Raw genomic sequence first — 23,545 nt, 5'->3', positions numbered from 1 at the left:
TCTATTTAAATCATAGTTTGTAAACATATGACATGATTATTAATGATTAAATTATTACTTAAGTGTTGATTAACATGCTTATTTTTTATTAGTAACATATTACATGATTTACAAATATGGTCCAAAAAGTTCATCTACCTAACATTAATAAAAGAAACTAAGAAACCCATCAAAGTGTTACAATATTTGGCCATACTTAAGTGCTAGACCAATGTGCTTCTCTTCTGCACCGATGTTCGAATTTTAATCCCCATGTAATTAAGATGAATTTAGTTAACCGGCAGACCTCCCCGCCTCCCCTCTATTTCCCACAGTGCCGTCTCTTTACTTCTTCCTTCATTCTCTCCCTCCGTCCCTTTATGTTTCCTCCCACCTCGCTTTCTCTTGGATTCTTCCTCCCATCACCCTCGACCTTCTCGTCACCCCTCTACATCTACCTCTCTCTCTCCTTTTGCCACCCCGCTACCTCATGTGACCTTCATTCTTTTGTTTTCTAATTCAATTTCTTTTCTTCAATTTTCTCAATTTTATCTTTGTTTGCTCAGACACCTTCCTTGCCAAATCTTTTCCCTCTCCCCATTGTGTTTTGAGTGGCGACTAATGATTTGGTCTAAATATACAACGGAGCCTCCAATTGAATTTATTCTTGAATCTTTCTAAGGTTGTAGCTTTCACAGTAGCTTCATCGATGTTACTTACCAAATAAAAGGCATGCCCAGAAAGACCGTCTAATTCCTACATTTTGTCTCTATGGATTGAGGAGAAAAGGTGATAGAAGTAATCACTGATTTCCTGCACATATTGATTCTGACTTGTTTTGTCAATCTCTTTACTTGTAGGAATATCTCCGGTATTCTATTGATTCTGACTTGTTTCTTTACTTGTAGGAATATCTCCGGTATTCTATTGATTCTGACTTGTTTTGTCAATCTCTTTCGTGGATCAATGGCTCCCTTGGCCACACAAGGCTCTCATTGTCACTGCCCGTTTCCAGACTGCTCGTACCGTTTGGCTCGCTCTCCAACAACGGTATGCTTCTAAAAGTCAAAGTCAAATTCTTCTACTCCGTACTGCCTTCTTTCATCATATTGTGGCAAAACAAACAATTATGCTTATACACTTTAGTGCGAGTTCGATCTCCTCCGATTTCTCTTTTTCTTTCTAAATTTTGATTTTAGCCGAATACCCTCGAAACATTTATGACTAGTAAATTCATTTTTTTTTTCAAAATAGATTTTAACAAAAAATATCTAAAATAAATAAAATTAAAAGAATAAAAAAGCCAATTGCCCTGCATAAACTTGTGACAAAAAGTTAGTATATACAGTGGCAGAGCCAACATGAGGTCATTAACTGCTCATGACCCCAATAGCTCCATAATTTTAATATGTATTTATTTGTATATTTGGGTATGACACTATACATGATTGCGACAAACTGAAAGAATAAGTCAGGAACAATGAATTACAAACCGCTATTTCTTTTGTGCAACCCTATGTATAATTATTTGTAGAATTTTTATCTTTCTTTCCTTTGTCTTTCGTCTTTTATTTCTTATGTTCGATAAAAAGCTTACATGATAGTCCTCCACAAAATGGACAAATGCAGCATAACTAGGCAGATACTAAGCTAGACGAAATGATCCGATGATGTTCCCTTAGTTCAAATTATAATCTCGTTGTTATAAAATTCTGATTCTGTCACGAATATATATATATATATATATATATATATATATATGAGCGAATGATTCTAAAATACTGAATGGTTCCGATTAGTAAAGTACACCAACAATGACTTGTTTAGAACTGAAAATCCAAATAAAATAGTCAACAAAAAAACAAAATAGTTATAACCGTCACAATACAAACCTCAACGAATAGAATTTTCTGATAAGACAGACTGCGAAAAACACACAAGCAAACCCCCAACACTCCCTTTTTAACCTCCACAACGGACTCCTATCTATTTCTCATTCCCTCCCTTTTTGGCTCCCTCCTTCACATGAGAGAGCGGCCATGGCCACCGCCGCCACTTCCAGATCTCGCCGAGCACTAGACTCCCGATCCGGCGGCAAAATTGTCCGCCCTCGACGGTACGCCGGTGCTAGGACTCCCTACGACCGGCCTAGGTTTGTCAATCCCGCACCACCCGAAAACCCTAATTGGTTCTCCCGGCTCATCTACTCGCCTACTCGTAAGATTGCCAGCGGCGCCGGGAAGATTATTTCCTCCGTCTTTGGTCCTGACTCTTCTTCCTCCTCAGGTAATCTAATTTTGCATTTGTATGTGTTTACAGTGATTATATGAAGCTCAATTTGTGTATGTTTTGGTAATTTCGTAGTTGAAATGCCGGAAATTGATACTGTACTTAGTTCCGATCCGGAAATTAGTTTTGATAGGTTGAATGTGTAGGTCGATTAGGTTTTGGTGCTAAGAAAATTGGAGATTGTTTACTGTTCTAATTGTGTGCTACATGCTTGGAATTTAGGAGAAAACGTAATTTTTTTGGAAAATAAATTATTTTAAAGATGGCATTTTCTTTCAAGTAAATTGTAGCAATGCTCCTTCAACTTTAATCAAATTGGAGCAATAGTCTCTCAACTAAAAATCCATTACCATTAGTCCCTCAACTCATCAAAATGTATAGCTATGGTCCTTTTTGTCAACTTCATTAGAATTTTGTCAAAATGAGTTATGTTGGAAGCTCCATTGCTACAATTGGGGTCCTCAACTCATCAAAACATGAACCTATAGTCATTTTTTCAACTTTGTTAAAATTTTGTCAAAATGAGTTATGTTGGAAGAACCATTACTACAATTGAGTTAAAGTTGAGGGACCATTGCTCCAATTGGGTTAAAGTTGAGGGACCATTTCTCCAGTTGGATTAAAGTTGAGGGACCAATGGTAATAGATTTTTAGTTGAGGGACCAGAGCTGCACGTTTTGATGAGTTGAAGGACCAATGGTAATGAATTTTTAGTTGAGGGACCATTTCTCCAATTAAGTTAAAGTTAAGAGACCATTGCTACAATTTACTCTTTTTTTTTTCCTTCTTAATCTTGCTATATATGTACATAGCTGTGGCGGATTTTGGTTTGTCTGATGTATTAAAGAGTATGGCAGTTTTGTGCTTTAGTGAAGAAAAAAGAATGCTGCCCTTTGGTTTTCGTGGCCTTTTACTGGATTTCTTGTCTAATTTTTCAGAGGATGGGACTGACGATGAGGCTGATGATGATAATGAAGATATTTCGACCCAGGAAGATGATGGATTGAATAAGGTAATAGCCCTACATGTTGTATTGTTCAGTTGTACTGCATGCATCGTTATGCTTACAATTGAGCAATTTTTTGAGCATTTGAAAGAACTTATACTACATGTTTTAAACAGTTAGGTCATTTGACTCATGCCCAATTTCCCATTGATGAACGTACAAATTTAGAAAGCTCGTGTATGGGGCTCTACAAGAGGTTGTAGTCATATCCTTACTTAGGTTGTAGAAAACTAGTTTGAAGTTTTTATACTCATGGGGATGATAAGGAACAAAAAGGAGGCTGTGCATATTTTACAGCACTGAAGGTGATCTTTAAGGATGGTTTCAATGGGTTATTTGGGAACTAAAGTTGTGGAAAAAGCTTGTGGTAAGCGATTTAGTTGGGTAAGAAAAAGATATGATGTGGGGCTACCAAGAATTTTGTGAGGTATAAATTTCAGGGCTGTCCAGGGAATATGAACAGTAACACAATACGTGTAGTTAAACCACTTTTTCAGTTTTTCTTAGCTTCTACAGTTTCATTTTCTTGTATTAGGCATGCAATGTTGATTTTTGTTGTTGAATTAGAGGAATGGGACATCAGAAGAGATCAAGTTCCTTGAGAAGGAGCCCCCAGCAACACTAGGGAAGAGCAACAAGAAGCATGTAATTGAACAACTACTTATGCAGGAGACCTTCTCGAGGTAATGCTGCACTTTCTTGATTAAAGATGAATCATTATAATTTTATATTTCACATTTGGATTTTCCTTGGTTGTTGCTCGGTTCATCCTTCTTCTACTTATATTAGACTTGTAATGTTTGCTTGTCATTTGTTTGTGTATTTATATCATCCTAATTTATTTTCTGCATTGAGGTCTGTAAATTCTTATTCTACTTCGAGAATCTCGTGTTATTGAACCTTGATTTCTAGAAATATTTTCTTAAGGTTTAGTGCTTAGGCATGGTTCTTCTATCAAAGTAAAAGATGCTTCTTCACACTTCAAGGCTAGGATATGCCTTGATTCATTGGTCTTGTCCTCAATTTATAAGCACTCTACCATGAACATAATGTTTTATGGGTTCTATACTGAATTGGTCTGAAATCTGTGTTATAGAGAGGTTTCCACAAACTGTTGTGTATCATGCAACCTTTCTGCTAATTATTCTTCGTTCCTATTAACTAGTTATTTGACTTCAACTTTATTTTTTACCAGGGAAGAATGTGATAGATTAATAAAGATTATTAAATCGAGAGTCGTAGGTTTTACCAATGCTGAAGGTGCAGAGAATACAAGACCAGGTGAGACACCTAACAAAACAGTTTCCAGCGAAACAGGTTTAGAAATTTTACCAATTACTTTTTAACTTTGGTATTAATTGCATTGCAGATGTAGAGAGTCCTGTTATGGAGGCAAAAAAATGGTTGAGTGAGAAGAGATTGGGATCAACTTCAAAGCCAGTTTTGGATCATGGAACCCACACCTTGAGCGCTCTTATGTTCCCACAAGTTAGTGCTCTTTCCTCTGGTATTATATCATGGCTATCATGTGCTGTCTCTTTCCCCATGTCTGGCATTTTATCTTTGGGGTGAAATCTTCCATAAGTTGTCTTTTTATGTCAAATAAGCAATTGTAAGCAATTGTAAGCTTTTTAATATTTTGATGAAAGAAAACTACATCGAAGATATATGCTATTACCGTCTCCTTGAGTTTATATTAGCAATTTGTTGACATACCAAAGTCTGATGTATCACATTTTCAATTTGATCCTGTTGGGGCAGGGTGGTGAAGACGAAGGTGGTTCACCGGTGGATGTGGCCAAAGTGTATATGCGGGCACGTCCTCCATGGGCATCTCCTTCTATTAAGCATGGAGAACTGAGATCTCCGTCATCAATAGGGATGCAACTTTTCAACGAAGAAACCCCATATTCAACTGTTGGCAATTCTGTGTCTACATCCAAGGTACCATTTGGAAATTTTCTCGTCATATCTTTTTCACCTTGGTTTCTGACAGGTAGGATGTAGATTCTAAACTCAAAACAGTATTGCTAACGGGAGGTTATTTACTACTCCAGCCCATATAGATACCAGGTCTTGGTTAATGATAAATGTATGTGACAAAACTTGAGGCTGGAGATTGACTTTCAAAGTGAACAAAGACTAGCCAACTCAGTTTAAGATTGGGTGTTTGTTGTTTAAATGGATGATGACTTTTTCTGAATCAGAAAGATATGTGGGTTAGGGGAGTTCTGGTTATTGTATTATGTGTAACTGTGTTATGCAAAGCAAGGCTGAGTTGCAGATTTTACGGAGTCTGTCGATTTGCAGTGACTAAAAAAATGTCAGGTTGTGTTGTGTATGCTGGGTCAATTAGGAAGAGCTTGTTTTGTAAGCAAGGATAGGTTGTAAAGTTGTAAAATGCAGAGAAACCCTTGAAAAGTTAGTGATTTAATATTTAGGCAGACAAGCCAAAACATTAACCTAGTAGAGTGGATCCACAGAGAACTTATCAATGTGTCAAGACAATTTATTGGGTCCAATGACGGCGTTGTCACTCACATCTGGGAACATGAAGCATGACAGAAATTTTTTCTCATATAAATGTGTAGTGACCATTTATTAATTGAAAATGCAACTTAATAAATAAGACATTGGATGTTGATGTTGAACCTCACATGTTTCTTTCTCTCTTTCTTTCTTTCTGTGTTCTGTGTTTTAGTTAGTGAAACAGAAATTAGGGAATGTATGTTGTTATTGATATGCTGATTTTGAAAATTTAATGCAGCTGAAAAGGGATGCCCCTGCTACAGGGTCCTGGAATATTCAGGAGGAAATACGAAGAGTGCGATCTAAGGCAACAGAAGAACTCCTGAGGTCCCTACCTTCTACAAGAATTGATTGGTCCACATCTGCTTTAGAAAAAAGAAGTGTCTTGGGTTCTTTTCCGGGTGGCCAACGAGAAGATGATGTGGGAGATAAACTTCACAATTCTAAAAATGCCGTAGGTTCGAATTTGACCTTGTCCTTAGGAATAACTGCGTCCAATGGCTCCGACGGTATCTTTTCTTGACTGGAATGCAGTAAATCTGTTGGTTTAGTCCCATAATCCACTGTCATCAGTGGATGAATAAGTTGCATAATTTTATAGTTTATGGGAGATTGTGTTGGCTTTCCAAAATAGTCTGCATACGCTCCTCCCTTATATTCTCTTCAATTATTTTAATCTCAGAATTTATTGATACAATTTCCATTAACCGTACTATGAAGATGATATTAATGAAAGGAGAAAAATCGTAGGAGAACAGTCGTGCAAAATGACTATTTCGGAGTTCCAATAACACTTGCCTTGAACTTCTAGAATATAAGGAAATTAAATATAATAAAACTAACATGTGGGACCTTATCTTCTGCTCGTATAGTTTTGGGGAAGACACTAGGGATTCTCTTTCTCTTCAGTCAACCAATTAAAAACTTTCTTAATTCAACAATTTCCATAAACACTTCAACGAAAATGAGTTTATAGAGAAATGAACAAAAGAGTAGTTTAAGATGACTACTTTGGAATGCTAGTAACACTCCCCTATAAATTTTTAGAGTATAAGGAAAATAAATTATAGGAAATAACCCATCTTCTGCTTTCTCAGTTTCGGAGAAGACACAATATGGATTGCAGAAAGAAGATTTGCCACTGCCGGTAATTATCAGTTCTGAAGAAAATCACCACAACTGTTTAGGCATATGTATCATTTTGTTGCAATTTGACTACTAACATATGGTTTATTTATTTTTTCTTTAAGTCTGATAAAGATTGTGCTACCAGATGTCTTGTTATAACCTTTTCTTTTCTTTTTGTGAAGGATTCAGATGCTGCTTCTATGGGTGGCAAGGGTGATGCTTCTTGTAATTTTCACTTTTATCTTCTTCCTTTGGACATTCATATTAATGCATGTGTATGAGTATACTATACCTTTAATTCATCTTTTACTCACTAAGTTTGTCCATCAAATAGGTTCTCAGAATGCCTTAGAAGAGATGTTAAGCTCTGGACAACGACTCGAAGCATCTGAAGATATCAAGACTGCTCCCAGGTTTGCTCCTTCACGAAATTGTATCTTATTTAGCCAAGAAAACTTCTGTCAACTAATTCTTATAGCTTCTTAAAAAATTATTCAATGCATACCCAAAAATCGTTATTAGATTACAGGTTCCATTTGAAAGCAAGCTTATGATTCTTCAAATATCAGCTTGTGGTTAACCTAAAATTGTTGTTTATGCATATCAACTTGTAGTTTACTTAAAGGTGTCATCTGACCTCAGCATGATAAGACACAGCAATACTTGTCAGGCAACATCTACTCTTTGTCTCCGAATACCACGGCTCCTGTGTTTGAGGAGCAGTTCTAAATAAAAACTTAAAAATTACAAGAAATAGTTGATATTTCATTTTCCTAGCATCCTCATATTAGTAACTACTATTGTTGAGCATGTCTGATACAAGGGCCAAGCTGCGCCCAACTCCCATTCTGTACAGTTTGGGTCGGTGATTTTGATCTTTCCTTCACCTTCCCCACCTCCCCCCTCTCCCCCCCCCCCTCCCTCTCCTCCCCCTTCTCCCCCTCCTCCTTTATTTTTCCATTTTGTACCCTCGATATTTGTTTGGCTTATCACATTCAATTCCCCTTGTATGTCACAGTGATGTTGGTGCTGGTGATTTTGATGGACATAAGGACACTAATGGGTCTGAACAACAAAATTCAGTGGTCGGAGGAACCATACAAGGTGAACTTTTTCGACCCTGTCATTGTGTGGGTTATATAAGCATACACATTTGTGTTGTTATTGTACAGGTTATATGTTTGATATTGTGCTGGCCATTTCGGCATTCAAATGTATTGTACTAATATGTATATGTAGCAAAGGAGTTTTTTTTGTCTGGCTGAATAACTAGTGTGAACTGTGTCTTTACTGTTCGGTAGTATATCATCGTTAAGTATATGTGCTTGAAACTCTGAATGTCAACACTTTATCCAGGTAGACTTAGGCCCCGTTTGGGATTGAGGTGATTTTAAAAAAAGCCACTGTGAAAAAAAGCTGAGGGTCATTTTTGTGTTTGGTAAACTAAAAAAAAAGGGCTTATTTTGGAAGCTGCTGTGAGAATAAGCTGAAAATCAAAGGAAAAGCTGAAGCTGCTATTTGCTGCTTTGAAAAAAAGCCAGTTTTTTCAAAGCACACGGAGCTACAGTGCTCCTTTAATGAAAAGACAAACTATCATCCTGCTTTTTTTTCTAAAAGTACTTTCACAAAAAAGTTTACCAAACACTCTACTGGCTTTATTTCACAGCCGCTTATTCTCACAGTACAACCGCTTATTCTCACAGCAGCTTTTTTTCAAAGCACAGCAATACCAAACCAGCCCTTACTCAAAAAACTAGATACTGTGGGAGGACAAGTTCATCTCACTTGGTCTTCGTTTCCAATGGAATTATATGTGCTATCAGCCTATCACCTAAAACTATTTTACTTGACGTGTCATGCATATACTCTCACCATATTGTGTCAGCAAGTAATACCATTCCAGTTATATCATTGTTTTATTGGGATAGAACACTATGTATGTAGCTTGGATGATGCAGTTCTATTTTGTACTGAATAATTTATCGAGTCTGAAAGATGCCATTCATAAATCTTTGAAGTTCAGTTGTTGGATAGTAGTTGACATTTGACTAAGCATTTTGGTTGTGCATTAGGCGTTCGTATTTATATTCTATTTACTTTTCAGTTTCAGATTCAAAATTACACGATGTAACGTGCTTGACAACAGAAGCGACTGCATCAAGAAGTGCTTATACCACAAATGGTTTCCGTTCTTCAGTAGCTGAGTAAGCGGTTGTTGATGTCATTGTTTTGGTGCTGCATTATCTGCATAATCTTATTGCATTGCCTTTCTTCGTTTCAGTTTGTCAGCACAGTTGGGCACAGAAGAAAACTCCATGCTCAATGGGGAAAGTAATCCAGTCAGTTTAAATGATAACCGTGAGTTTTTGAATGAACCTACTGGCGAGGTCACCAACAAAAACGGAAACGATATTGGTGCCACAAAGGAAAACGATGGCGCACATTTGAATGAAGCTACTTTTGAGGTCCACGAACTGATTGAAAATTATATTGATGTCACGAAGGACAATGATTTCGTTGCCAGTGGCTCCCAAAACAGCTCTAGCATGCCCAATGAGTTATCACAGGAGCTGACCCAGCCAAGCCCGGTAGCCAAGACTGACATTGTTGTGGAGAAGCAGAAGGGAAAGAGACCAACTAGATCCAACAGGAGAGGCAGGTCGCGGGGCAAATGACACAGAATTGTGGTTTCTGTACCTTACAGTGTAATTTATTGTATACTAACTTATGTAATTTGGCAAATGTGTTTCGTTTTGTTGGGATTCCATGTCAACAGGAACAGGGTAGGAATTACCGTCAGGTATTTACACCACGGGTCTTTGTCCACGTTTAGCTAGACTTAAAATGTTGTAGAGAATGTTCCTAATTAATTGGAATTGTGAAAACCGCCTGTTTGAGTGTGCACAATGTGTTGTAAGTTGTAACAGCTCTCCAAATTTTCTCATGTTGAGTGAACCTTGCATTTGCATGGCTCGCGAATTGTAATGATTTTGTTCCTCCTTGTAGGCAATTTTATAGTGGCTGATACTGCCGGGATCTCTCGACCTTCATATGATTTACACTAATTGGCTTTGGGCCCCTGTGCTAAAGAAAAAGAACACAACATTTGCAAGTGGAAAGAATCAAGTAAACGCGTTTGCACGTGCAGAGAGGCTATTATGCTACAATTAGCTAGAATCAGCAAAACAGTTCATAACAAACTATCTTTTGCTTCAATGGATGTGGACATGGTCACATTGGTTACAGTGGATGTGCAACTCACTAAGCACATAAATTTGAATCCCATACCGTGTAAAGTAGTCTAAAGAAGGTGTGCAACTTGGGTTGGTCAATCCGAATTCACCCATGCCCCACTTGGTTTCAAACCCGATCGAGCTTGTTAGAATGAAGTAAAAACCCGCCCAAACCCGATTCGACATCAACCCGATCATTTATTAGGTTGGCTGATTTCTTGCCTGCCCATGTCAACGCAAACTCATCCCGCTTCCTATAATATAAGGAAGGTACAAGTTTAGGGAAGACAATAATTGAAGTTTGTTGTTGGGTTTTATTTGAACAATGAATGATAATGTTTCTTTTACCTTTACTTTGGTAGTCTCTTGTAATTTTATTTCAACTTCGCTTGGTTGAAATATTAGAAGTGGTCTCCACACTATTTGGTTTAACATCCGTATGGATTATGATGGTGTAAAATTGTAATTTTAACTAATATATATTGACATTGTTTGATGAAAATTTGAAATATTTTACAAAATAAGGTGTTATAAAATTGAACTCAATAAAGTTGGGCAAATTCGAATCCAACCTAAGTAAGCCCGAGCACAATTTAAACTCGAACTCAAATAAACTTGCATGAACTTGAACCCCACCCAAACCCAAATCTTGGGTTTGGATTAGTTGACCATCTAATCCAACCAATCCGGCCAAGTTGCACCCTTGTTTAAAATATAATATCGATCTTTAAAAAATAAAATAATAATAATAATAATAAAAACTATTTTTTGCTCCTTGGGCTTTCTCTTCTCCGAAGGAGCCCTAAAAACACAAAAGGCAGCCCAATGGCGATTTATTTATTTTCTTAGTAGAAATCGACTTCGCTTAATTACATTAACATCAAAGGACGCAGTAGTGTCTCTCAGAGACATTTTCGCAAACACCATGGACGCGCAAATAGCCCAGCAGACATGGGAGCTCGAGAACAACGTAATCCCCATGGACACGCCGCCGAGCGTGGCGAAGCCGAAGGCGGACCCGACGGCCGACGCCATATTCTACTACGACGAGGCGGCTCAGGTCAAGTTCCAGCAGGAGAAGCCCTGGGCCAACGACCCCCACTACTTCAAGCGCGTCAAGATCTCCGCCCTCGCGCTCTTGAAGATGGTTGTGCACGCCCGTTCTGGCGGGACCATCGAGGTCATGGGCCTCATGCAGGGCAAGACCGACGGCGACGCCATTATCGTCATGGACGCTTTTGCTTTGCCTGTTGAAGGGACTGAGACTAGGGTTAATGCTCAGGCTGATGCCTATGAGTATATGGTGGATTATTCCCAAACCAATAAGCAGGTTTGTGATTTTTTTTTTCAAATTATTTGTGTTTTTCAATGTTTAAGGCATGAACTTTTGGGCTTTCAGAAACCCTAATTGCTGCTGTTGTTGGGCTATTGCGTCATTGAGTTGCTGCTCTTTTCGTACATAGTTGCTGAGAAATTGAATTTGCTAGGTTTCTTAGTGGGGTTTGTGTTGGGACATATAGTTTCTCAAATTTTGTTGTTGTTAATTGGTGGAGTAGGGTTATTGTATTGGAGTCCATATATTAGTTCTATTTGTGCAAGGTTAATCCGCTTACTGAGTGTTTTATTGCCTAGGCGGGGCGGTTGGAGAATGTGGTTGGGTGGTACCATTCTCATCCGGGTTATGGATGCTGGCTCTCGGGTATTGATGTTTCGACGCAGATGCTTAACCAGCAATATCAGGAGCCCTTTTTGGCTGTTGTTATTGATCCAACTCGGACAGTGTCTGCTGGAAAAGTTGACATTGGTGCATTCAGGACGTACCCAGATGGATATAAGCCTCCAGACGATCCTGTCTCCGAGTATCAGACCATTCCTCTGAACAAAATTGAGGACTTTGGTGTTCACTGTAAACAGGTATGATGTTATTATCCTAGAGTTCTTATGCGGAACTTTGGTTTGTTACTATCTGAAACTTCTTTTGTATTTGTGTATGCAGTATTATTCTCTGGATATCACTTATTTCAAGTCTTCTCTTGACACTCACCTCTTGGATCTGCTCTGGAACAAGTATTGGGTGAATACTCTTTCTTCCTCACCTTTATTGGGTAATGGAGACTATGTTGCTGGACAAATTTCTGATCTAGGTACTTTCTTACCTGTCCATATTACCTATTCAAGTATTTTCCATATATCTTAGATTATTTACTGAATATTAAGTTGTGTTCTTTGCATCATGCCAGCTGAAAAGCTAGAGCAAGCGGAGAATCATTTGGCTCATTCTCGCTTTGGGCCATTAATAACACCCCCACAAAGAAAGAGAGAGGTAAGTCTCTCTTCCCATTTCCCTCTATCTCGCTCATTTGATTTAGAAGAGCTATCTTTTAAATGGATTTGGACCATACAAGTATAACTGCTAAGTGGAATCTGTTACTCATATATATATATATATATATATATATATATATATATATATGTAGAGAAGGTTAGGGCAGGAAGGTGGTATGGATTCCAGTGCCACTCCTTATATTCATCTAGTCTATGCAAAATACACATTTATAAAATTCGTCATTCTATATGTCTATGAGTGGATTTACATGCAAACTTGATGTGTGAACATAGTGTCATTCTCCTTTATCATTGAGTTCTATTCTCTCTCTTTCATGAAACCAAACTGATAAATATATGTATACCTAGTTCTGTAGATATTAAGAAGAAAGTCAAAAGGATAAAGAACCAAATTATTTGCCTAGTCTGAGAATCATGTGGACTTGCCTTTGTGTTGTTTCTTGTATTCTTGATTCTTGTTCTCAGCTTTGAAACAGTTTTGAAGTTTTTGTATTTATTTATTTTTCCAAAAGAAACCAGGAAAACAAAAATATAGCACTTTTGAATCTTCTCTGGAACATTGGATTCTGTTTTAAAATTTAGCAGCCACTGGATATCATGCTATATGGAAATTCAACTTGTTTACCTGCCACTCATTAAAAAAAAAACGTTTTTGTTCAACAAATTCAACTGTTTAGAATTGTAGTACCCACAGTTTGTCTTCTGCTATCGTTTCTATATGGGTCCCACTTGCCCCCATATAGATAGGCATTTTAGATCCAGGTAATGTTAGAATGCATGCCTGGGTGATTTCATTCATGTGCAGGAGAGATTTGTGATTAAGAGAAGAATGTTACATAATGAGAATCTTGTTATTATTTAACCATCATTCACGCTGATTACCTATATTTCCAGTAGTTGAATTTGAATGGCTTCATGAATTTGCAGGAAGAATCCCAACTTGCCAAAATTACTCGTGACAGTGCAAAGATAACTGTCGAGCAGGTGCATGGTCTGATGTCACAGGTAACCCCCTGGCCGTGCCAATCTTCATATATCCTCTGTTTGCTTGTGCAGTGGATACTTATAGCAACGTCCAATTTGTTCTTAATTAACACAGTTGCTCTTATTTGTCTTTGCTCAGGTTATCAAGGACATTCTTTTCAATTCTGTACGCCAATCCAACAGATCTCTCCTACAGCCATCTCTCACAGAACCATCTTCTGACCCCGAACCAATGGTTGAAAGTTGATTTTGGCGTTCTGGCGGCAACACTGATGTCGGAGATGATTCACTGCCGGAAGGAAACCTTGATGGAGTCCGGGTCACTGTTTATGATCCCGATATTTTGAGTCCATTGTTGCTGAAATTCTGTTGCTACACTTTTGTAAATCCTCGGGGTGCTGGTGCTTTATTTTTGTTTTCTTCGGAATTTCCATTTTGCTATTCCTAGTATCTATATACTGTTATTTGGTGGATGGTTGACAAAATTAATCCTTCTATTGGAAGTAGGCTTTGCGGCTCGAATGGTGAATTGTGTTACCTTTGCATTTCTATGAGGCCCAAACTACCTCATGGAAATATATGAATTTAAGAAATAATTGGTCTTGTAAGCTTAAATTTAATTTTTATTCAAAATCTTTGCATAACCATTTTTTTGCACTTTTTGGGGTTTGATTTATTCGTAACCTACTAAGCAGGGAGTTTATTAAAAAGTGTTTTTATTTTTAATATTGTTTGGCTCCTTACACGTAATGAATCACTCATTATTTGTCTGCAAGAAGGAATGACTGCTGACATTTGAACATTACTTGACTCCTTATATGTAACGAGTCTAATGTTTTAAACAAGACACCCCGAGGTGGGCCTAGGTGGCTTTGGAGACAGGGTAGGAGTGATAACACCTCTACCCAGTGGGAGTAGGTGAAAACTTGTTTAGATGTGGTCGAGGCATGCCTGAGGCGGTTGATTGGGTGTGAGGCGGTTGATTGGGTGTTCCTAGATACATCAGTGATCCGAAATCAAAATCAAAGGGCTCTGTCCTCTAGTTTATAATTGTTACTGTGCGGCGACGTCTTCACGAAGAAGATGATCGCGACGAAGAAGAAAACTATTTTTTTCTAAGAAATCTTTTTTGAAAAAACGATAGTTTCCCCACCACCTTTGTGTAGATACTATCGTTTGTCAAAAAAAAAAAAAGTTTTCCTCTTCATGTCGTTTTGGCCAAGTCATTTTTTTTAATAACCTACAATAGTCTCCCATTTTTTTCTTAATAACCCATAGCAGTCCCCAATTATTTAAATCCAGTAAGGTTTTACCTCACGCTTCAAGACCTTCGCCTAGGCGGGGCTAACAATGAAACACTTTGCTTGAGCCTTGGCCTTTTAAAACATTGAACGAGTCACTCAAATTTGATTCCCTACCGTTTCAAACTACCACACTTCTAACTTGGTCACAAATTAATGATCAAACAAAAACAAACCACAAACAATTTTCTTTATACTTCTCTCATACAAATTTTTACGTGGGATGGTTAAGCAGGTCACCATTCGTTCTGGTCCATTGCTAAATGTGTAGGAAATTCTAACAGATGGAGCACCCTAACATGAGCATGCATGCTACAAAAGATTTAAGAAAAAAAGGGTCTAAAAGATAAGAGCTAAAAACCATACGCGGTAGGCAAGAAAATTGGAAGGATGAGGAAGGCAAATGCAATTGCTACATATTTATACAAGCATCCTATAAGATTGGAGGAAATAAATGAAACGACTTTTGAGGGATTGAAATAAGGGACACCCCATTTTAAGTATATATACACATTTACACACAGTCACAGATAAAGATACATACATACATATATATGTGTGTGTGTGTGTGTACTCATGGTTGGTGTATATTAGTGGGTTTCACATGCAAAGAAAACAGAAGGCTTCAATCGTGGGTCGTTTTCCTACTTTGTGTAGGTTTTGTTGCAAATGCTGCTGCTGCAAAGTTGGGACCTCAAATCCAACGTTTTCACAAACACCATCCCACTATAGAGAGAGAAAGTACCATGAACGAAAAGCCTAAACAAATCTTCCACTTTCTATCTCTTTAGTGGGTTCTTTTGTGGTCTCTCTCTCCCCAAGCAAATCATGACTTTCCCCCAACCTCCTCTCTCTCTCTCTCTCTCTCTCTCTCTCTCTCTCTCTCTCTCTCTCCACCATTTTTTGGTAGAATTAGATTCTTACAAGATAACAAAAAGGTTTGTTCACACGCAAAATCTTTCAATGTAGCTAGCCATGTTGTAGTGTACAACTTTCATTGCACTTGTGACAACTTCACATGCCAAAATCCACAATTTAACTAGCTAGGGTTAGGTGCATGCAATTGTCTTGTGTGCTCCAATTTTTGTACCCTAATAGTTGGAAACATTCATGAGCTTATGACTTTTCCAAATAGAAAAATATAATGCTTTACTTTGTACGCTTTCCCACCACCAAGTGTGCTACCTGCATTAGGCTAATTTGTGTCTCACATTCACCTCTGTGACCCATCAAATATTTGCCCAACTTATCATCTTTCTTTCATGTCCCTATAATTGCACATAGATAAGGAGATGCTTTGGGACCAAATCATTCATTTTCTTGTCTTCTTTTGCTTGTAAATCTAAAAGCACCAAATGGTTTAATCCAGTAATCTTCTGAAAGTGAAATCTAACATGTTTAAACATCTATATGCACTTTATTATTAGGGGTTTAATAAAATAGTTTTAAAGCTTGTTTGGAAATACTTTTAAAATGGCTGAAAGCGTTTTTGATGAAAATATTTTTGGAACCAATTATTAGTAAAAATGCAAGTAAATCCTGAAAACATTTTCTCTAAAAGCAGTTTTAGTTATTTAAAAGTACTTTTAAACGAGCCCTTAATATTTGAAAAGTTGAAAACTATACTATAATGTGTATATAGTGTTTGTAAAATTCTCAATAAAATCAAGTTCCTAATACAAAGTCAACTTCAGGATATGAGAGGACACCAATTTGGATTTTGCAACATCTTTCTCTTTCACAAGTCCATTGGATCCCCTCCTGAGCAAATGGTGGGGATCCTCATGACTCACTAATAAGGGCCGTTGAATTTTGATCAAATGACTACAATTATTATAACTTTTAAATGGACTCTCTGTTTGTAGCCGTTGGATCAAAATCCAACGGCTCGTGTTAGTGGATAATGAGGATCCCCACCATTTGCTCAGGAGGGGATCCAATTCCCAGGAAGAGGGTCACTATCCTTTATTGGAACATAAGTTTACAACCTGGCAACCGCAAAGAATTATTATAACGAATGGTTAAGTTCAAATTCTATTAGTTTTGCACAAATTTGAATCACAATAATGCTAGAGTTATAAGATTTGTTCATTAAATAATGTGTCAGTATACGTGATCAGTATATTATTTATTTGATATAAATAAGGTTTTGAAAAATCATTTTATTTTTGAATTATGGAACACTAATTACAAGTTTCAATATCTTAAGTTCGAATCGATCAAAAACATCATTGGACGAATAAATTTGGTGTTTTAAAATTACTAGTTTCAACTTGATGAAATGCTGCAAGTACCCTTCGAAAAAGTGGAGGTTGCTAGGGAGAGGTGGTGAGAAGGAATACTCATGAAATGCTCATCCCACTTAGGAAGTGGGTTGTCTAATCCATATCAACTCTGCAAAATAGTTACATGTGGGGACTTCCATTATTTCTACCGTACCACAGGAACCACACCGAAAACATTTCTGATTTCCTGGTAAAATAGTTTGCAATTTAGGGTAAAAAGTTTCTTTGTGAGCAACTTACATGGTACAAGTACATTATTATTCTCATATTTCGTGTCAATGATACAATGTTATTAGAGAAAAACTTACACATGTAATTGTATTATTGATACAAGATGTTGCGATACTAGTGCACCCATGCCATAAAAGTTGTTATTTATGTAATTGGGACAAGACCCGTGCCTACTTCTGAGAATCATCTTCCCAGTGATGTGGAAAAAAGCATTGGTGCCAATAAAATTGGAGGTCATATAGGGCTTCATATCTTGAGCAACAGCAGCAGAACCAATTATTCTCACGGCATCTTTGCTCTCTACCTTTCTTTTCTCCCTGTAATGTCTGCTTTTGCATTTCCACGTTAAGAATCTCTTCTTATTTGGTCGTAAAGGTTTCCATTTGGAGGGACGCAGACTTACGTAGTCGGGCCCTGTGGAACCAAAAACCATGGACCAGTACGACGTTGATATGCATTTTTTGAATAATAATATTGAACCATATATATTTTGCTAGCTAGGGTTTTGAGTGGCAAAGCTAAGATGCTGTTTAATATAGGAAAGGATCCTCTCTGGATCCCTTCCATCCAGATCCGGAGGATCCTTCAATCCTATCCGTTCAAAAGAAAATCGAACGGCTAGAAAACATTCAGCCGACCTTGACACCATTGGAATGAGAAGAAGCTGTGATGGCAGCAGCGGCCATGGATGCAGCGGCGATGGTTTAGACGGCGGGAAGGTTGAGAGAGGGGCGCCGATGTGGAGGAGACGATTGCGTCATCGAAATCGTAGTCGGGATCGATGGCTTCGTGGTCCTATTTCAAGGCAAGGTTGCGACTGTGGCTTTGCGACCCTGTTTGAGGAAGGAGAAGAAGCTGCGATTGCTTCCCGGCTCTGCTGGAGGCAAGCCTTGCAGGCAATCTTCTGGAACCTGAGGATCCGACTGGAAGGAGTCCGGAGAGGATCCTTTCCCGTTTAATATGGTCTCTGATTTGAAAACCAATAAAAAACTAAGCATGATGCATGCATGCGGGTCTCAAAGGATGAAAATCATGCAAAATATGTATGCAGTTCTCAAAGGACACAGAAAAGATTTCGTAGATTGTTCTTGTCAGGTGATAGTATCGAGTGACAGAATAATTACTTCAAGTTATAAGTATGAAAACACATCATAAACTTAAACATGTCTTCAATTGAATTGTTCAGTTATTCAGTAATTACCTTAATCACGTGACAAAAAATAACTCTACATAATGCTACTAAATATCTATCTGAGCAATCAAATTAGAAAATAAAAGGCTACAAGTATACTAATTGATCACTGTAGACTGAAATTTTCCCTGTGGGAAGTTCATGTACAATGTTGAGGAATTGGATTGGCTCCAAACCTTAGTGTCCGGAGCCTAAGGATCAACATATACGAATTGTTGATTAGTGTGTAAAAGAGATCAGAGCTGTTGATTTGTGTAATGTACTAGCGAAATGAGTTAATAGAGATCGTCGAAGTCACTTTGTGAAGTTCAGATATGTTGATCCTTAGACTTCAGATACTAAAATCCAGAGTGGATCCAATTCCCAATGTTGAATGCAAGGTACAGGCTTCAAGTACAATGTTCCTATGACTTCTTTTTATTTTCTGTTTCTGGCTTGATGCTCCGAATAACTTGATTGAAAATAAAGCAATGATAATTGCTAAGATAAATAAATAAAAGGCTTTTTAGTCAAAATGGTGTCTAAGATTTGCATAACACATCACTTTGGTCCCTGAGATTGAAAATCAATAGAAATGCTCCCTGAGATTGTCCACCATCTATTATTTTGGTCATTCCGTTAAAAACTCCGTTAAGTGTCCCGGAGCTCTTGGCTGGAAGTTTGGGCAATTTCAAAGCTTCGTAACTCAATCGTTTCATAACCAAATTCGACCCATAATATATCAAAATGAAGATAGAAAAGTGTAGAACAATATTATACCTTTTTGGAAGCCCAATGATTTCCGGAGATAGACGGAAAATAGGCGAAAAGGTGACTGGTCCATTGGAAAACTGGAAAACTCGCCGGAAATTGGGTAAATTTTAAACGTTCATAACTTCTTCAATACTGAACGAAATTGAGTGATTCAAAAACGAAAATCATACTTCTCAACGACACAAAGATAATGGTACCTGATTAGATGGCTATATCCCTGTGTTGTGGCCGGAAAACTAATCGAAAGTGGCTGTCTTGGTCTCAAGTTGGCCACTTTCGAGTCGTTTTTCGGCCAAACCACGGTGAATTAGCCATCGAGAAAGGTACCATTCTCTTCGTATCATCTAGAAGTATGATTTTCATTTTTGAATCACTCAATTTCGTTGAGTATTAAAGAAGTTATGAACGTTTAAAATTTACCCAGTTTCCGGCGAGTTTTCCAGTTTTTCCACAGACCAGTCACTTTTCAAGCTATTTTCTGGCATCTCCGGCAACCATTGAGCTTCTAAATAGGTATAATCTTGTTCTTAACTTTCCTATCTTCATTTTGATATATTATGGGTCGAATTTGGTTAAGAAACAATTGAGTTACGAAACTTTGAAAATTGCACATACTTCTAACCAAGAGCTCCGGGACACTTAATAGAGTTTTCAATGGAATGACCAAAATAATGGATGATGAACAATCTCATGGACCATTTTTATTGATTTTCAATCCCAAAGAACAAAGTGATGTGTTATACAAATCTCAAGCACAATTTTAACTAAAAAGCCTAAATAAAAATATATTTCCACCGCGCCACGTCTCCCCAAAATGATCGTAAATTGGAGGATAAGGTCTTTGCTAATCAGATACTGACAGAAAAGCAGGTGATGAAAGTCATTTGGAGGCTATGAATAAAGGGTTACTTTTCTTCGGTATAATAAAGTCAGTCGCGCTCAATTAGCATCACCCACCATCATTTTAAGACCGCTCAATTAATAAATTTATTTCATAAATTATATTCATTTTACTAATGAGTTTATGAATTACGAGAATAAATATTCAAATGTGAATTACACAAGCACATTATCGTGGAAAACTTGGCTACACCAAGATTTACTTAATTTCTCATGCACCTTATTATTTTATATCATTTAATCTTTTTCAATTTAATTGATCGGATGACTAAAAATTAAGAAAAGTATGTAAAAATTAAAAAAGAGTTTAGATAGTACCACTCTATCGCTTAACTTAGAAGCCTTCACAATATAAAATTAGAGTGTTATACTAATTAATTCTTTTTTCAATTAAGTTTCAAGGATTCGATAAGTCTAAAAGAAATAAAGTTTCAAGTATTCTTCTCAATCACTATAGTCTAACGTGTGTGAAATCTATATAGTCCAAAGCACCACGTGTACGGTGGTTGTATTATTTTGACCAAACCTATGTTCTTTGTGTTACTAAATCTCAACCGTTGGATATCACGAGATCTTACCTTCATTTTTCTTTTTAAGTACGATTTTGTTGGATTTCATATGTTTACAACAATGAATCTTTTTTTTGGCCATACAAAAAGTCGGACAACAAAACTATCACGCCAAGGCATTGTAGACATATAGAATATGGCTATAGTCTGTGATCTGAAAGCAGAATCAAATGTCAACCTCTTTTTTTGGGTGATAAAATTTTAGAACCAGTTTGCTAATTATTTCGTTTTTTATTTTTATTTTTTAAAACATTTATTATACATCTCTCTCAATATTCTTCATTCACTCTTCTATGGTTCTTTGGTTTCCTCTATATTTTTCCTCTATATGTAACACAAAATTAAAAAAAGAAGAAAGGAAATAGTTATCAAAATTATTGTTTTCAAATATCATTGGCATGTTGATATTTCTTCTGTTCCTTGGATGAGTTTCATAAAACAACAAAAAGTAAGATTTTATCTCCCAAAAGACATTCTTATTTGCTTTTGGTTTAGCGTCATCAAAGTCATTACATATTTCGGAGATAGAAGACAAGTGGTCGTTCTATTAAAGAGTTAGTCATTTTTAATTGTTCTATTAGTAATCACACATGTTTTTATAAAAGGAAAACTAATGAAAAGAGTTTGAAAACTTTGAGTTTTAATGATAAGGACAAAATAAAGGATAAAGTGAATAGTACCAGGATTGACTTTTTAGTGTAAAAATGTGGTTTTTCGTTAAAGTGAACAGTACCGGGTGTTTTTCGTTAAAGTTCCCTTTTATAAACCCTAAACAGATAAGCTAAAAAAATTTAGGTCAAAAGCTTACCGCTGCAGTTGTATGTGAAAGAGTAGACTAAGACGTGTCAGCTTTCTAAGTTTTCAACCCCCCAAATAAGAGAAAAAGATGGTTGAGGCATTTACTGGTGTAGGGTTCTTCAAAAATTAAGGGTCAATTAGCCTTTGAAATTTTTTATCACCACACAAAACAAATTAATTTAAACATTAAAAAAATGTACACCAATTGCTTGAGAAATATCCAATTACGGATTTAGGGTTTGTCTTCGAAAAGCATTTATATTATATTATGGTCGTGCCTCGTGCAATACTGCAATATTAACTCAAAACCATCACATTTCTTAAGGTCATTTTCTTGTATGAAGCCTTCGCTAGATACAACTAATTTGACCTTCAAAAAGATAAAAATTATGAGTGGTTTATAGAAGAAAGAAGATAATAATTACACCTTAAAAAGCCATTGAAAGTAATCCATTTGCAGTTGTGTTTTGTTTTGTAGCCAGAGAGGAATTTGGCTTTCTTGTTCGAAGCATGTATAAGCAAAGAAAAAACCAAACAGATGATCCAGAAGTCGGTAGTCGTAACTAGTATGAAATTCACTATCTATGTTAGTGGCTCGGGTGGATTAGGCGGGTTAGATGTTCAAACCAACCCTAACTCAACATTCTTAATTCGGATTTGGGTCATGCAATTTTATTCGGGTTCCAGTTTAAGTTGGGTTCGGGTTTGTCCAATTTTATCAAATTCAATCTTGTAACACATTATTTTGTAAGACAAGTCTCAAATTTTAAACAAAATACCACAAAACTATTTAAAATTCAATTTTACACATCACCATCCATATGAAAAATAAACCAAATAGTGTGGAACGCGTTTCTAAAGTTCAAATTAAATGACAAAACAATACCACCGTTTTAACCAAAAAAAGAAAAACATAAAAGCAATAATTTCGTATGTTCAAATGAAAAGCAAACAACAAACTTCAAGTACAGCTCTCCCAAACATCTAGCTTGTATAATAAGAAGTGGGATGGGTAATCTGTGCATGAGCAATTCGGGCTAGAAATCGGGTTGGGTTTGGGTTGACATGGTGGAGGGGCAAAACATCAACCCAACCTAACCCAATAAATAATCTGGTTGAGGTCGGGTTGGGTTTGGGCAGGTTTTACTTCATTCTAACCCGCTCAATCGGGTTTGAAGTCAAATTGGACATGGGCGGATTTGGGTTAGAACTTCGAACATATAATCTCTACTTACAAGTGAAAATAATTACAATTAGATTGTAGTACTAAACGATAATCTGAATCCCTTTATGATACAAAATTATAATTTTTTATTCAAATAATAATCAAGTTTTGCATGGTCAAATTGGGTAGACTATTAGATGGAATGCGTTATATCCCATGTGCATGTAGTGTAGGTAAACCTTTTCATACATACTAATATAGCCATGAAATTTACACGGCAACTTGGACCTAATGAATTCATTCAACGTACGTTACCCCCATATGGTAAATTCCAAATTAGCACGGCTATTTTTAATTTCATTTCCTCAAGAGGGGTTCTTATTTCATACATAAAAAAGGAATTTCCTTCTATTATTTCCCACCATATTGTATATTATTACAAATAAATCACGACTTATTATCAAATTAGCTATGGAATCGCGGGTATATTTGGATTGAATGGTTCACGAGAAAGAATCCAATTTTGGAAAGTAAGATGAGATTATTTACTAAAACTTGTATAAGATGAAGATTATTAACTAAAACCATACAAAGACATTATTATTTTTTTTAACAAAAACTATACAAAAAGATTATTAGCTGTTGCGCAACTATTTTACATTATAAGTACAAATATTAAATGTATTGAGACAATCAAACGAAGACAAATAGCCGATCATCGGACACCCGAGGCCCAAAGAAGAGAGAGACCAGAATGCAGCAAAAATATTTCCCTTGGAATAAAAAATAAAAGTTACGTTGGTTATAACAATGTGATCTTCTCTCAATAAATAAAATATTTAATGTAAATTATTTTT

General features: G+C 36.7%; 2 protein-coding genes across 9 annotated transcripts; both read left to right on the top strand.

Moving 5' to 3' along the window:
• The first annotated feature begins 1,853 nt into the window (after positions 1–1,853).
• On the top strand, positions 1,854–9,838 carry LOC103441344 (protein KAKU4-like). Of its 8 annotated transcripts, none has more exons than XM_070826462.1 (13): positions 1,854–2,265; positions 3,207–3,280; positions 3,842–3,957; positions 4,470–4,555; positions 4,644–4,762; positions 5,036–5,218; positions 6,042–6,261; positions 6,901–6,950; positions 7,114–7,144; positions 7,266–7,344; positions 7,950–8,035; positions 9,042–9,135; positions 9,213–9,838. In XM_070826462.1, the coding sequence occupies exons 1-13, from the start codon at positions 2,019–2,021 to the stop codon at positions 9,604–9,606; spliced, it is 1,779 nt and encodes a 592-aa protein (XP_070682563.1). In that variant the 5' UTR covers positions 1,854–2,018; the 3' UTR covers positions 9,607–9,838. The 8 variants fall into 8 exon arrangements, with proteins under 8 accessions (XP_070682563.1, XP_070682562.1, XP_070682561.1 ...); XM_070826461.1 differs by having other exon boundaries at positions 9,036–9,135; XM_070826460.1 differs by having other exon boundaries at positions 7,114–7,156.
• Positions 9,839–10,954: 1,116 nt separating this feature from the next.
• Positions 10,955–14,016, top strand: LOC103441343 (COP9 signalosome complex subunit 5b-like). The gene is made up of 6 exons (XM_008380022.4): positions 10,955–11,494; positions 11,797–12,078; positions 12,161–12,308; positions 12,405–12,487; positions 13,438–13,515; positions 13,634–14,016. Exons 1-6 carry the CDS (start codon positions 11,090–11,092, stop codon positions 13,739–13,741), a joined length of 1,104 nt encoding a protein of 367 aa, XP_008378244.1. The 5' UTR covers positions 10,955–11,089; the 3' UTR covers positions 13,742–14,016.
• The last annotated feature ends 9,529 nt before the right edge of the window (positions 14,017–23,545 follow it).

Source organism: Malus domestica, chromosome 08 (assembly GCF_042453785.1).
Source record: "Malus domestica chromosome 08, GDT2T_hap1".
In the NCBI taxonomy this organism is placed as follows: Eukaryota; Viridiplantae; Streptophyta; class Magnoliopsida; order Rosales; family Rosaceae; genus Malus; species Malus domestica.
Note: the sequence above shows the minus strand (reverse complement) of the source record. Positions and strands in the feature narration are given on the sequence as shown.

Excerpts from the sequence above, each read along its gene's own strand:
- LOC103441343 (XM_008380022.4), top strand. The coding sequence starts at position 11,090 with ATGGACGCGCAAATAGCCCAGCAGACATGGGAGCTCGAGAACAACGTA. Across the intron at positions 12,309-12,404 it reads TGGACAAATTTCTGATCTAG|CTGAAAAGCTAGAGCAAGCG; the intron begins GTACTTTCTTAC and ends GCATCATGCCAG. Across the intron at positions 12,488-13,437 it reads CCCCACAAAGAAAGAGAGAG|GAAGAATCCCAACTTGCCAA; the intron begins GTAAGTCTCTCT and ends ATGAATTTGCAG.
- LOC103441344 (XM_070826455.1), top strand. The coding sequence starts at position 2,019 with ATGGCCACCGCCGCCACTTCCAGATCTCGCCGAGCACTAGACTCCCGA. Across the intron at positions 3,281-3,841 it reads AAGATGATGGATTGAATAAG|AGGAATGGGACATCAGAAGA; the intron begins GTAATAGCCCTA and ends TTGTTGAATTAG. Across the intron at positions 7,345-7,949 it reads GATATCAAGACTGCTCCCAG|TGATGTTGGTGCTGGTGATT; the intron begins GTTTGCTCCTTC and ends TGTATGTCACAG.